The sequence below is a fragment of the Hippopotamus amphibius genome, chromosome 3 (assembly GCF_030028045.1).
Source record: "Hippopotamus amphibius kiboko isolate mHipAmp2 chromosome 3, mHipAmp2.hap2, whole genome shotgun sequence".
NCBI lineage: Eukaryota > Metazoa > Chordata > Mammalia > Artiodactyla > Hippopotamidae > Hippopotamus > Hippopotamus amphibius.
In genome coordinates this window covers 184,445,200-184,461,041 of record NC_080188.1, presented here as the reverse complement: position 1 = coordinate 184,461,041, position 15,842 = coordinate 184,445,200, and the positions used below count along the sequence as shown (strand labels likewise).

Below are 15,842 nucleotides of genomic sequence, written 5' to 3'. Positions count from 1 at the left end.
ATGTAACAATTAAAAGATTGGATTGGGTACTTGACAGATGAATGCGCTGAATCATCCTAGCAACCTATCAAGTTGGTCACTTTACTATCATCATCTGCATCTTATATATAAGCAAACTGAGTTCCGGGCATGGAGCAACATCAGCATTTGAACCAAGGTCTCTAACTCCAAAGATGGTACACTGCTGACCGCAATATCGTACTTTCTCTTAAAATGCAAAAGTTCTAGCAAATGATCTCTAAGGTTCACTCTGGTTCTATCATCCAAGAACTAATTTTTTAAGAAAGAGATCTCTCTTTGATCCCTTCCCTTATTTTTTAAAAGAGTGTCACAAAACTTCCTCTAGGCATGTTTCTGAATAAGCGAGCATAGTTTATAAACTTTGGGGACATGTATCATACAGCACTTTGCTTCAGCATCACAGCCACTCAGAAATAAATCTGAAATGTTTAAGTAGAGATTCCATGTTTTTCCCCGAAAGGTCAACTTGAAGAATATGCACAGTGGAAAGGCCCTTTGGGAGGGTGTTCCTCTTTTACGTTTACAAATCTGCATTGCAGACACCCTGCCCCTGGGCCCTGCCATGACACAGAAAATCACAAGAATAAGTACAGCTGGGCTACTTTTTATCCTAAAGTGCTGACCACGTCAGGAGCAGTCAGTCCTTCCACGAACCCCCAGCTGCTCCCTCTCCCTCTCTCCCTCCTCAGCCCAGGCCACCATGTGCCCTGCTACGAACATGCTGACTTGCTGAGGGAACCCAGCACTTCAGGTAATTAATCCTTCCCTAATGTAGGTTAAGCAGGTGTGAAGCCCCTTTCCTACAGAGAGGAGGGCTCTGCTCTTCAGAGACACCCCTGGAGTCACGGTATTTAATTGGGCTCCGATGACTCTCTAAATCCATACAGGCCATGCTGCCGACCTGGGCGACCAGTCATCCACTGGCTTAATCTGAACCCAGTGGAAGAAACTGGTCCTTTCCCCTTCTTGATTTTGTAATATGAACAATACGTAGTGAGGACTTAATTGCCCATTCTAGCAATGGAAATATAATTTCCTTATTGGAAGCAAAGTTATGTGATTAATAGAGACATATAAAATTGTGGGATGAACTAGGTTGAATTGACTCTAGCGTTTAGAATTACCAAGAGGTGGTATTTATCCATTATATTTTTCTCTTTAACTAAATTACAATGCATTAGTACTTTTAAGTCATATAGTGATAGCACTGAACTGCACATTAAGAGATCCAAGTGTAAAATGAAAGCTGAATATCGCTTTGACTTGGAGTTTGTGTACTTTGTACATCATTCCTGATTCTTGCTAGAGGAAAAATATATATAATCTGGCAAAAATAAATAAAAAATAAAAGTGGTTGATTACTTCAGAGAAAATCATAGTTTTTTCTTTTTTTCTGGGAAAACCAAGAAAATTCTTCTTCTAAAGAGAAATATCAGGGTATTTATAAACAAATGGAGGTATTGTGTCTATTTATCATATACCGTAAACTTCTTAGAAAGTTTGGTCAATTAAAGTGATTTCTTGCAGGTTAAATACATTCTTCTAATTGGGTTCTTCTAAGAGTCAGTTGCAAAGCTTGAAAAGTGGCTTGAACTGGGGAGGAAGGAGCTTGGTTTTAGGGAAATCACAAGCCTCTGGACACGTTTGGTATAATGTTAAGATATTATCTGATGGGCAAAATGCCACTGATATAGATTGCTTGAGTCACTTGAGACATAGATTTGTCAAAAATGAAAGGAAAGAGAACAATGGAAAATTATGGTTAAAGGGAGGGCAGTGCCTTGACTATGTGGACCCTGACTTTGGTAAATAAGGAAAATTCATGCAGGAGAGAAAAAGGTCAATGAACAGCAAATTCCAGCTGTAGATTTCCCCTCCCCCTTCTCCTTCCACCCCTCTGCCAGCCCCTCAGCAGTCTACGAGGTCGCAGAATCAAAAGTTCTTCCCAGTATTCCTCACACCTTTCAGTCCTCCCCAGATGGCCACAGAGTTCCGTTCAACTCCCTTTACTCTTTGCTTCATCTACAAAAGCACCATTTCTTTTTACACACCAAAACCACACTTTGTATGTTGAACCTGATGGTCACATTCACCGAACCTTGGTCTAACAAGGAAGTAGGCTGACTTGGTCACGTAAAAGAACACAGCCAAGGTGGACATTGTCAGGCAAATAGGCAAACAGAAGAGCAAAGTTACATGGCTTTTCTGAGGCTCATAATCCAAAATTATTTCAAATTCTCTTTATGGTGATGAAAAAGCTCCATTCTTTACAACACACAAACACACACACACAAACATACACACGCACACTCACACACTACTATACAGCACTCACACTTTCAAATTAACCATTCTATTTTGTGTAGGATGACTTGACTATTTCTTTTTTCCAATGTAATTAGGTTACATCCTAGCTTTCCTAAACTCATTTAGATGTAGGCAATCTTGGATTACGTAGCTATTTTTATCTACAAAATATAATGCGTTGTACCAGAAATTCTGAGTTCAGCTGAGTAACACTTACACCCTCTTTCAAAAAGAAAACTCAGCAGTTAAAATTATTATTGGAAGAAACCACTTCTCTGTGTGTTTAAAAAAGTGCTTTCAAATTACTCTGTATTCTATAGAAAACTGTTTCTCTGATGCTTGCAGTCTCCAGCTGCCACACAATTTATATCTCTTTCCTCTGCTCTTTGTTTTTCAGCCATTTTCCCTGAATGTCAAAGTCAATTTAGTGCATTTCACTTTGCTGAATAAATCAGAGGCGAAATCCTTGCTAAAAGTGAAAATTTGATTTGCTAAAAGGAGCTTAGGGCAACTATTAATCAATATATCCAGAGTGCCAAAGCCAAGGCCACGATAGACATGCATTCATTTGGAGATTGGCTGAGGCACAGCAAGGGGGACGCAGGGGAAAACGTGTGACCAGCACACAGGAGGGAGGTGGGATTAGGGATGGAGAGGGGGTCAAAGAGGAGCAGAGGGAGAAACAAAACATGCCAGCATCGTGCTCTGACTCCTCCCTCCAGTTCTTCTTTCAAAGATGGAAAAAGATTTTAACGAAACATTTAAGCATATATGTGTTACGCTAATTAAATCAGCTTCCATATAAAATTCTTTTCACAAGACACAAAAGTCTTTCTCTCTTGAACTCATCACGTAGCCTTGAGAAGAACCTGAAAATCGGAAGTAACATCTCTATGAACAAACAATTCCAAAACAGAAAGACATGAGCTGGGCCAGGTCTATGCGGTGTCAATATTTTGATAATCCTCAGGTAGATTGCAGGCTCGCTCAGCCTTCTGATATACAGTAAACTGAACGACAAGAATCATTCTGTCACCTTAGCATTCAAAAGAGTTTCATGATTACAATTACTTGCCTGAAAATGATACCATATTTTAGGACATGATAAATAGAGAAATCTTCAATCCAGTGAATCTGAACGGAGTCGGGGAGGAAGAGCCTTCAATTTTAGCAACCAATCATTTAAAAACTTTTCCAACTAGTCAGCTCAGTAGCTACACAGCGATCACCTTGTTTCCTTAATATTTGTGATCAGGGATATAAAGGGCACACTGTCAATCAAACACCTTGATCTTTATTGATTTTAAAGGTGTGTCATACACTTCCTCTTTGATTCAACTCTCCTTTCCATTCCCCTTTCATTTTATAAATATATAGAGAAAACTTAAAGATGGGGCAAATATGTTACATTTGCCTAAACTAGTTACAAAAGGCAGGTAGGTAATCTGGAACAAATGACAAAGAACATACGGGGAAGCAGATGAGGATAGGGGAGAAAGACCTAATGAAGCCACTGGTAGAAGTTATTTAAGTTAAGTCTTCTATGGATTCGAGGAACAGTACTTACAGTGTGAATCAAACCTCCTGATTCTAGAGTTTCCTCATCGACAAAGCAGGGATAATAAGAATGAAACAGAATTGTGGAGATCAAATAAAAGTTCATGAAAGTGCTTTGTAAGCAATAATAAACTATATAGATGTTATTTTTGTATCGAAAGCTTAATCCCACAACAAAGAAGATTATCACCTATCAATGCACACATGTATGCAAAGGTATCTATGCAGACACAGATCCATGATTCAGGGTGGAGATCAGGTCACCTGTATCTTCAGTAACCCCCACAGTACCTAGCATAGCATTAGGTCCATAGCAGACACTCAAATACTTAAATTGTATTCATGATTGCTATGAAATTATGATTCCTCTTTGATCAGAGGCACGCAATGGCATGACTATGAATGGACAGCAAATATACCTGGGGGATACTTAGTAATGGGGCAGAAGTACTGCTGGAATAGAGGTCACGCGAGCACAGGTAACTCAGCATGGTGACAGCACTGTGCATTAGGTCACAAACAATGGCACCCAGTGGTGAGGAGAGGTCTTTGCGAGCATCTTTAGCAACATTTGGGGTGTCTCTTGAACCAGGTCTGGGAAACCTCAAAACTTCTTTGTTGGTCTCTCTCCTTTCTAGCAAGGGTAGTGGCAGAAAATGAACGCGTCTATAGGGGATATTTCAGATTATTTTTCTCACAACATAGTTTTCAAGGAGTTCCTTTCTCCATATCATAACTGCGACTTCAGAAACTGATAAGCATTCAGTTATTTTAGGTGTGGCCGAGGAGGATGAACTTGAGTATTTAGAAGCTGATGGTCCTGCTCACCTGGGACAGGACAGAATGATGACAATATCCACACAATCATCCTCTTGGTTAAATAACCTCTCCCTCTCTTTCTATTTTAAGGGATGTTTGTTCTGAACATTTTTTTGAAATAGCTCTTATGAATACTAACTTTTTGGATCACTTGGCTCTGATTACAATGAAATGACAATCTATGTGCAGTCTCTCACTAAAATGAACACTGAATATTTGACATTTTAGATCATGCTTTATAATTGGCAAAATAATTATGCATGTGTGTAATTTGCACGTATGTTTTTTTCCTCATTTGATGTTCACAGTATAACTAATGATTAGACCAATTATGTAACTTACAAAATATTACTCAACTATATACACCTCAGGTTTTCTGATTTACTTTCAGAGTTATGCTACCTTTCACAAACCACAGCTACAGGTACACAGGTATACAACTACAAGGTACATTAAATATAAGTTCTAATTATCTGATAATTGAATATAGTTCTAATTTAAATAGTGTTAGAAAGTGCCAGGGCATTGGATCTTAAATTTAAAAATTTCTCCACTTAACTAAAAGGCTCAGCGACTTCATAGTTCTGAAATCAAGTTACACGCATATACGAAAAATTAATCCTGAGAAAAAGAGCCGTAATAGCTTTAATTCATTCATAGCAAAGTAGAAATTACAACTACATGTAAATTCAGTTATGGAATGGGGTGGAGGGTGGGGCCTCAGAGCCAATTAACAGTTTTGTGCTATGCATATTTTTAATCAACTAATCAATAATACATTTTTCAAGCGCCAATGATATAGATCCAAAACAGCATATTATGTCCTTTTTATAGATAACATAATGCTCTTGGTCCACTATGCCATTTCTTGCATGTGAAAACTTACCTGGTGTTACAAAAATGCAAACATAATCATATAGTAATTATTTCCACCACAATTTTTTGTGCTTTTTCACATATCATAATCACATAATGGTGCCAGCAGTTTAAGATAAGTAATGGACATTTAAAAAACAAAACCTTCACAACTTTGTCTAGGGAAGGATAAAATCTTAAAAAATGGCTTCTACATAAAATGCATTAAACAATAAATATATCTTTAAACAGTATCATTAGCCATAAATGTTCAAAATATTCTTGGGTGTTTTCTCACAAAATTTATATCCTAATATAGAAATACTTTATCCATGTTCTTTAGAGATTTCTGTCATTTGCAGAAAATTCTAAATACTTCCGTTGAGAAAACTATAAAAAGCTAACTTGAGCAATTTTTAATACATTTTCCTAAGTGAATGTTTTATTTAAAAAAAAGTTTCAGAGTAAATGGAGAATACTGGTTTCCATACTTTAGACTTCTGTTTCTTACATGAATAACTAATTATATATAAAAACTGTTGGATCACCTATTTCCTTGTGTGGTTTTCTTTTCAAGCTTAATATTTCCTGCCTTCATTTGGTATGAAGAAAAATTATAGGTTTTTTTTTTTTCCTGTTTAAAAATGTGACTAAGAGTCCCCAAACTAGAACAGAGTCCTCGTTCTTTAGCAGGTAATTGTTTGATCTGTCATGCTAAAAATAAGCAAGCCCACCTGACAGTTTGCCATACTTGATAAAAGGTAAAAAACAAACAAACAAACAAACACTTCTAAAATACATTCATTCACTCACTTAATTGTTCAAATACCTTTCTCTTCTTTTAAAGTAATCCATCTGGCAAGATCCAAAAATATATTTAAGCCACTTACATAGGTCAGCTAATATGGGTGATGCTTTTTTAAGCACCATCTGATGAAGCACATTCTGCGTTTTGCTAACAAAGTTACAGTACATAATAATATTTTAATCAACCACAAAGAACAATAATAGATCTGACTGCTGGGCTGATAATCATCTTATCACACCCTGTGAAACCTAGCTCTAATATTTGACGGCGCCTCCATTACTTGGCAGTCCATTCTAAAAAAGGCCAACAATGGGGAGAGAATGAAGTGGAGTGTGCAGGACCTCCGTATCTACATAAAAGAGATTAGAGGCGACAGCGTTCCATTTTACAGCTCAATCATATTGTGTTAGCATGCGCTTATCCGAGCGCGGACGAAATTGAAAGAGAAATAAAAAAGAGTCAGGCAGATAGGAACCAGAAAAGCGAGGCATGAGCAATTTCCAAGGATATAAAAGGATGCTAATGGCGGGGCCCTGTCATTCTTAAAAAGGGCTATTAGGGCACCATCATCTGTTCTGGTGCCCTTATGCTCCTTCAACTAAAGTCAAGCATTTTCTAAAGCCCTTGTGATCTTTTTGCTTCTAGAGATAAAGTATGGTCATGTTTCAGAACAACACACTTTTCCATTTATGTGATTTATTAAAGTAAGTCAACTAATTCTATTTACTGATAAAAAAAAAAACTCCACTCTCTATGTATTTTTCTTCAATATTTTCTTTTGTTGAATTTGTCACTTTCTTATGCAGCAAAAGCAAGTATACGAAAGTACCTTCCCAGTAGTACAGAAAAGCTACTGATCTGATCTTAGATGCTAAACTTAATTTTTTAAAAGTGTGTTTGTCTATGTGTGTGTGTGTGTGATTCCGCAGAGAGGAGCATAAAGAGAGCAAAGGCTTGGATTTTAGTATATCTTAATATGGATTTCACTTTAGTTTTAACATAAGCATTAAAAAAAACAGTTTTGAAGTGAAGATTAAGACAGGTGAAATTTCAGTTCTGATTTGGTTTTAATTCCAGCTCTGACTCCTGTTATCAGGACTAGGTTATGGTATCGAAAACACATTTTTACTTTTATGAAGGCAGAAATGGGACTCTAATCTTTATATTCTCTTTGGCTTTACCCCTCCCTATCCCACAGTCCATGTTGCTATCGTGCCCAGGCTCCCGGAACCCAGGTATATAGACCAGCACACTGATATCACAGCATCTTTTCTTTCTACCTCTGAACACTGCATGGCACTCTTACTGTTACAATATTTAAAAGCATTTCAGTGAATTCGTGTTTTGCTAATCCCTCTCTGAAAAGCCAAGATACTCCTTGCCATCATTTAGAACACCTTCCGGGTATCACGAAAACCAGGGCTGTGAATCATCACTGCACAGTAACCTCCTCTGGCATTTGCTGGGGAGAGAGAATAACCTCAGCCCCCACCAATTCTAAGCCTCAGTTTAAGACTGAACACATAATCGTATAGCAATTGTTTCCACCACTGGAAACACTGTTACTCATAGTTATTTAAAGTTACTGTCTTCACAAAAGTCACCAGGGCCCCTTTACTGTGACAAGTTCCTCTGTAAGCTGACATTTCTACTTAGATACACAACTGGACCCGCAAATTTATCACTGACTTTTCCTCACCAGAGAGCATTGGAAGGAGTTGTTGACTTTTCTTGGTTGTTATTATGGAACATCTGTACAATATCAAAATATGGGCTTAACAAGTTTCTTAATTCGAGGAGAACTTGGGCAGAATTCTCTGAAATAATGGGCTGTTTGGAGTCAGAGTGACATAGCCTTTTACGCTGTTGTTATTAATAACAGTTAACACTATCATTATTATTTTGAAATAATTCTTTCACATGTAGTCAACGGGGGCACTAACCTATCCTGACTCTACTCCAGGAAGCAGTGCTGAATATGGGCTCTGAAGGCTCTGGATACATTTGTGAACTTGTGCAAGTGTTTTACCTCTCTCTGCCCTCAGGTCTCCCTATCTTTGAATTAAGGATAATAATATCTGATTCCTGGATTAGAACAATGGGTCTCAACTGGGGAAGAGGGGTAGGATTTTGCCTCCAAAGAGGACATTTGGCAATGTCTTAAAACACTTTTGTTTATTACAACTCAAAGATGCTAGTAGGTAGAAACTAAGGATGCTGCTCAATACCCTGCAAGGAACAGGACAGCCCCCATAACAAAAGCTTATCTGGTTCCAAATATCAATTGCGTCAAGACTGAGGAAACCTGTGTTAGAATAATGCTGTTTTAAGTATATGAATATATGTGTGTGTGTATAAATATAAATGATATAATATATATTTATTATTTTAAAAAGTATCTGTGGACACTTCAAGAAATCTTAAGTTTTGTTTCTTTCTAAAACCCTTCATAACACTTTCCTTCCAAATAAGTTTTCATATATTGTATAGGCAAATTCTGGCTGTTTCCACTGCTACAACTCCCAATGTCTTACCATCTTTTAGCATATTCTAGTTTTTTTTTTTTGCTTTCTCTAAAAGTCTTACAGATGCGATTACAATCCAAATGCAAAGCAGCTATCCACAAGATCAAATTCTCATCTTTCTTTTAGATGTAGTGACCCTTGCAGAAGTATCTTCTAAAGAACACACTCCAGCTCACCTATTTAACTAGTTTTGACTTAATTTGGGGTGCTTTATTAGCAAACAGTGTAAGACAAAGTAGCTGGTATAATACAGAGTGATGTTTAAATTAGTTTACAATTTGCTTGGTCTCATCTAGAACTGCAGCGAACAAAGCCATTCAGAAATGTCAGCTGTGTTCCCAAGCACTGTAACAAATTGTCGCCTGAACGCTGCACACCTAATGACTTCAAATTAGCTTCACTGCGATATCGCCTGACAGTTCGTTACGACTGTTAGCAACATAGCTGGCGTATCATGACCAATAAATTGGTTTCAGTGTGGGCTGGGAAAGGGACTTCCATCAATTTGATTAAAGAAATTACTGTAGCGTTCAAAGCATAAAGACAAACTAGTTTAAGGAGACAGAAATAAGTTCACTGTACCAAAGAAACTGGGCTCATCGTCCAAAAATTTGTTTGTAAACTATTTGAAGATCAAAGCTCAAACGAACAATAATTCAAGCAGACTACTAAAATTCTTAAACCCTGTGATCAGGTATGTGTTCACTGATCTAAGGACGGGTCTGGTGAGAAAAATAATTGGATATTTTAAAATACTACTTTTAAATCACCGTAGGAGAAAATTTATGCTGTCAGTTTTCATAATTTATGTATAAATTCATGGTAAATATCTAATTGTAAACCAAAGAAATATGCAAGTATGAAAAGCAATTCAGTATAAATCACCACCACAAACAATGCAATGAGTGATTTTAAAGGAAAAAAGGTATCTAGACTACTCCGGTCACAAACATTTTTCTAAAGAAAATGTAGAAGTATTTCCTTAGGAGAAAACTCAGACTTCTAAAAGGGATAAAAAAAATTTTAATAAGTTATACTCTCTTTACCTTAGGTTGGCAATAGTATCTTCATATGTGAAAAAATAATTAACAACCATTCAAGATGGTACAGATGAAAAAGTTTATGATTCCATTAGGATCAGGAAAGCTCTAAATTAAGTATGACAAAAACAAATGTAAAGGTTTAAAAAAAAATCCTAATGAATGGGAATTCCCTGGCAGTCCAGCAGTTAGGACTTAGCGCTTTCACTGCTGAAGGCACAGGTTCAATCCCTGGTCGGGGAACTAAGATCCCACAAGCAGTGTGGTACGGTCAAAAACAAGAAATTAATCAAAAAAATAAAATAAGAAAGTAAATTTAAAAAAAAATCCTAATGAGGAAATTGTGAATTTGCCTAAATCAACATACACAAACTAGGGAATTAATTGCAACCTTTTCTTTTTCATTTCAGAAAATGTACCTGGAATATGCTTCGCCCATCCAATGATAACCACCAACTCTCGATCGGCCAAGTCACACAGTGTAGTGAGGGCTTTGATGTCACTGTCGGGGACAGTAGGGTCAGGCATGGCATAGATCTTCTCTGGTTCAGCCACCAACAAATGTGAGACAATCTTGTTATCTGCAGGATCAGATGAGAGCACTACAAGATCACCAGTAGCATCATCCCTCTTTCACACATTCTATACTAGGCGGTGTTTTGAGGAAAAAAAACCCAACAAAACTCAAATCGCGTATAATCAACCCCACATATTTCATCTATGGTTCAATATATGTATATTAAACAGTGTTCCGAAAAACCCATAGCAAGAAATGAGCCACTGTAGTTGTAATAGTTCTTTGCTTCTTCTTGTCTTTACCTGCCTTTGCTGGAATGAAGCATCTGTCCTGTAATGAAATTTTTTAGAGCAAACAGATAAGAGAAGTTAGATGCTTTCTGGGTTTGCTCTTTGATTCTTAAGTGGGATTTGGGGAAGCAGATTAAATAGTATACAACAGCTTTAAAATAAAAATCCACAGAAAGCACTGAAATACAGAACTTACGTGGGAGGCAAAGAACTCCTACTGCCTGTAGACATAATGGGCCTGAAAGTCATTAATTGTCCTAATTCCTTTAAAGAAGAGCAAAGGTCAGAGCCCTTCTGCCTGGGTGAATTACTGACTGTATAACTCTCTCTCTGTGGGATGCATTCAATAGGAATGTCTTTTCTTTCTCCCCCTCCCCACACATGCAGCCCATCTTCCAAATATAGCCAGTGTCACTTTCCAGAAAAATACTCCTACTTAAATGTGACAGTATTTTCTCTTCAGAGCATCTAATTCTTTAATCCTCTATTTTCATCTGTTGTCTTTAGTTCATTTTCTGGTTCAGATTTATCTGTCCGAAATTTGTGATATATGTTTTTAAAATCCTTCATAAAATAAACACTAGAGACAAATGGAGAGCATCACATCAAATGTGTTTTATCGCTCAGGGCCATGTGAGAGTTTATGGAAGGGGTTATAAAGCCTTGCTAACAGAATGATTTTTCTTGTTGGCCCTATTTTCAATTTCTACGTGTAGCTTTGGATTTGCTACTTTCTTCTAAGTGAGGAGATAAAAACAGGTAAGAGTAAACCCAGATATTTCAATGTCCTATGTACCATTACTCTAGAAAACCAGGGTATTTAATGGGATCTTTGTGAGTCAAGCCAATGGTCCCTCTATGTTTGCTAGACCATTTGCCTTTCCCTATAAATTTTTAACTTTTTAAACTCAAAATGAAAAGACTTCATATACCTTAGAATTGAAAACATAGCTCTCTTTTTGTCTCCTGTAACATTAACAAGGATACTTATCCAAGCTACAATTAGTAATTTTTCTGATATAGTTTAAAATTTTTATTACTATGACAGCTACATGAATTCTGCTTATTTCAAATTATCAACAGATAACCATTCCCTGGCAGTAATATTTAATTACTATCAAATTAAAGATACAGATTTGGGAGGAAGTATTCCCAAATATCATATTTTCTAGAAAAAAATTAAAATCAAATAGAGCTTCTCTTTTTTTAATTTGTAGGATCTGCAGAGAATATTTGTTTCTCATTTACGCAAGAGAAACAACACCCCATTTTTTAGTTACGCTTGGAAAGTTGCCACTTTCATTGCTCTGACAGTGCAACAAAACCTGTCAGCAACTACTAGAGTCTCAAGATTAGACGAAAATGCAATAATAAAGGGCACAAAAAATGTAATGGAAGGAAATCGTGATTCGAGCTCTTCTAGTACAGGGAAAATGCTACCTGTTTTATCCTAGTCAATAGATACTTGACTGGAGGGGGTCAGAGAAATTTGGTGGAAGCTTAGAAATTTCTATCATTCAGAAAATGGAATAGCCAGCAGCACTGTTTCTAGGTAAATCTTATTTAATGTTTCCCTAATTAGAATCAATAGAACCCAATTTTCATTCTTGGGCTTTTGCAATACACAAACAATCAGTCAGGCTCCAGAAATCTCCCCCAGCCACTTTCTCAGCAAAGCCCAGGCCTGGTCTCTTGACACTTATCTGACAGGATCTGAAAATTAAGTTTTATAAATGTTTGTTACCAAAACACACTAATTGGATGGACTAAGGAAAATGAACACAGAGGCCTTAAGATAATGAGTAATGATTTATTAGAAGTCCTCTTTTATCTCAGACAAATGGAGCTCACGGAAATTGCTGTAATCTTCTTAAAGGTACTTGACAAGCCTCTTCCCAATTTCTCAGGTTTACGCCGAAAACCATAGCTGTTTCTTTATCCTGTGGACTTACAAAAGGGCTGGTGCTCATTTTTCTCTCCGTAGAGGAAATCATCAATGGTGTTAGCTGACATTCGTATAAAATGAATGAGAAACGGCCAGTCTGGATATTAGTGAATCCAGGAAAACGAAACCTCTAATGAAGTTAAGCATTAGTGTTTATTGCATTTTATTGTATTATCAGAAAGTTTTTTTACTCTAATGTGCAAAATCTGCTTAATGCAGTCCTAGATTGTATTTGCAGAATGCCAAACAGCTTATGCAGGCTGAGGAGAAGATGCCAGATTGGACAATTGAAGGTATAATCAACATAATGTTTTTTGGAAAAGCAAAAGGAAACTATGCCATATGTTCACTTAAGCTTTAATTTTATGTAAAACGGGTTGTTCTTCCTTTGACATAGCTAAAATGTCCTCTCATTTACAGTTCAGGGTCTGTTTTATTTATTTAACAGACGCCCATATGCTCACACGGACGATGCACAGCAGCGACCCCTCCTGGAGGATCTGAATGAGAAGAGGACATCTTTTCTCTTCCCCTGAAAGCAGATCCAAAATTACCTGTGTCCTTTCTAGAACTGCTAGAGCTGCAACTTCCTCTGGTGAGGGCCGGTTACGTCTTCTGAGACAGAGACAGCTGTATGTGAGAACTGTTTTCACCAAAGCGCTTTCAGTGCCTCACATAAACTCTGTGCCTAAACATCCTAAAATCTTAGCTCTTTGGCACTATAGACTTGAACTGATTTTTCAGAAACTGGAACACAGTTAACTGCCTCAATCTATATTCTAGCTCTTTTCAGCTAATGACAAAGAGAATGGGGCTTGCATTCATTTTAGCTAGGTACCTACCATCCTTTCAAACTGTAGCTGGACATTATCAAATCATGGGCTTTTAAAAACCAATTCATGATGCCCATAAGGGCATCTGAAACAGAACCACCAACCTATGCTTGTTATTAGTAGGGCTCATCCTTGTTTTAATCTATTGTTAGCTAGTGTGATAACCTTCTATAGCTCCATATCAGTGAGGCTCCTAATGTATTTTCATTGGGAGGTTGACCAGTCAAACTCATTTAGTTAGTGAAAACTACAAAAATCACTTTCTTGTGAAATCTGAAACTAACAGCTCCAATGAACGAATGATCACGGTACAATCCATTTTAGGTACCTCTGAAAATAAAGATAACCCGTAAATGTAAAATTCGCAGTATATAAGCTATGCCTTAGTATGCTTACGCTTCCACAAAATGACTAGGTAAAAAAGGTCAGGGGGAGGCGGGGGTAGAAAACCATAGGAAAAAAGAATTTTTAGCTGCGCTGCAGTTGCTCTTCAAAGGCAATCCTTGGGAATAAAGCCATAGCCCTCCCCACTGCCCCTCAATAAAGAGACGTCTCGTTGGAGTCAGTAAAAACGGGCATGCCAAAACTGATGTACCTAGAGCCAGCTGGGAAGGATGTCGTGTGCTGGAAAGCCAGACACGTCTGCTGTACTTACATGGCTTTTTGGCTGGCTGAACCAGCTGAGGGTTCAGGTACGGGCTGTTCTCCGCATCTATTCTGCGCTTGTACTTCTGCCGACCTCCACGTACTCTGTCAAGACGCACTCCTGTGGGCAAAGACAACACTAACTTACTGTTGGGGTAACTATCTTTGAGACCGAATACATAGAGAATATCGTCCAGGGGTCCTAAGCAAACAGAGAGTAGAGTGCAGAAGGGTCCAGGGGAGTAGAGGAATGTAAAAAAAAGAAAAAAAGAAAAAAAAAAAAAAAGTGATGGCTAAACCAAGACTGCCAGAGGTTGGAAACCAAATGTGGCAGAGATGAGCAAGCTGAAAGACGTTTATGCAAGCCATCAAAGTTGCCTACATATGAAAGAAAAGGCACCTTTCCTTGAGAATTAATACAAAGAATTAATAGAAACAAAATCTGGTGCTAATTCACTTTCTCAAATTAAAGACAATGGCAATGGGTATCCTCTTCATCAGTCACCCCTGAAAGCTCAATGTGTGGGCTTGAATAGATCAGTAGACGCAGAGCTGCCCCATCCGACCCAGTCTATGAGAGGACTCCACATGGACCTGTGGAATTAAATTGAGTTGAAAACCCATACACATTGTGGAGAGCCGATACCCTACTACAAAAGGTAAGACGCAAGGATCGTTCCATGCTCTACCGTCAACGTCTCTGAAGGGGAATGTCCTTTACATTTTGGCACACATTTATATTTTCCTTCAAATGAGAGAGAACTGAGAGCAGGTTTAGACTGAACACAGGATAGAAAAAGGAGATTCCTGAAAGAATTCAGGGGGCTAGGATGGTGAAGGAGGGATTTGTTAGGAGGGCAGAGATGACGTGTGAAGCTAGAAAGTAGGCAAAAGCAGACTGGCGTTTAGTAACACTTTTCCCCATGAGTGATGCATGGGGACAAGATTCGGGGAGGTTTTGCTGGCAATGGACCTACAGGATTAAGGAAAGGGGCAAAGGGGCAAAAAAGGGATATAAAGAAAGAATTGTTTCATTTACATGGGGGTGGGGGGGGGAGGGGAACTTGTTAATACCCTGGTTTCCGGTCTGTAAAGTTTAGAATAAAACTATATAAAGTTTAGGATAGAACCATATAAATCTTTATCAAATAAAGAGAAGATTACTTGGGAGTAAGAGAGGGGTAAGAGATTCTTTTGTAGTCTTAAGCTATACCTTAATTGATAAAATAGTATTAACATTATCCATTAATAAATTCAACCAAGTAATTCATTGTACACATTTTGGTGTTTTTCAAACTGTTTAGAAGATAGATTTGGTTTGAGTATCCTCAATATTATTATTTTACTGAAGGGCCTCTCAGAGGTCCTTTAATATGCAAACAACCTCTGTAAAATTCTCAGAGGGAGAAACAGCCTATGCAATGTTTTGCAAATCAATTTAACCAAGGATCCTGTTTGGGGAGTTGTGGGGTAACTCAGTTATATGAAACAGTTTGGGAAAGTCTGATATGTTTCTATGTGAATCCTGAAGATGAATATATATACTCAAATGTAAAAGATGATTATCAATCCATGAGCTAAAGAAAAACATAACTTTTCACCTTACGTTAATAATACTACTTTAAGAGTTGACTTCCTTTTAGTGACACACACAAACATACACTTGGTTCTAGATAAACC

At 37.6% G+C, this 15,842-nt stretch overlaps 1 protein-coding gene across 1 annotated transcript in view; it reads right to left on the bottom strand.

The window, feature by feature from the left end:
• Positions 1 to 15,842, bottom strand: part of ESRRG (estrogen related receptor gamma) — a 216,135-nt gene that overhangs the window by 46,604 nt on the left and 153,689 nt on the right. Inside the window, exons 4-5 of the mRNA XM_057729140.1 lie at positions 14,173 to 14,283; positions 10,352 to 10,513 (exon numbers count right to left, since the gene is read on the bottom strand). Of these exons, the coding sequence (XP_057585123.1) occupies positions 10,352 to 10,513; positions 14,173 to 14,283 (273 nt within the window). The remainder of the gene's footprint in view (positions 1 to 10,351; positions 10,514 to 14,172; positions 14,284 to 15,842) is intronic.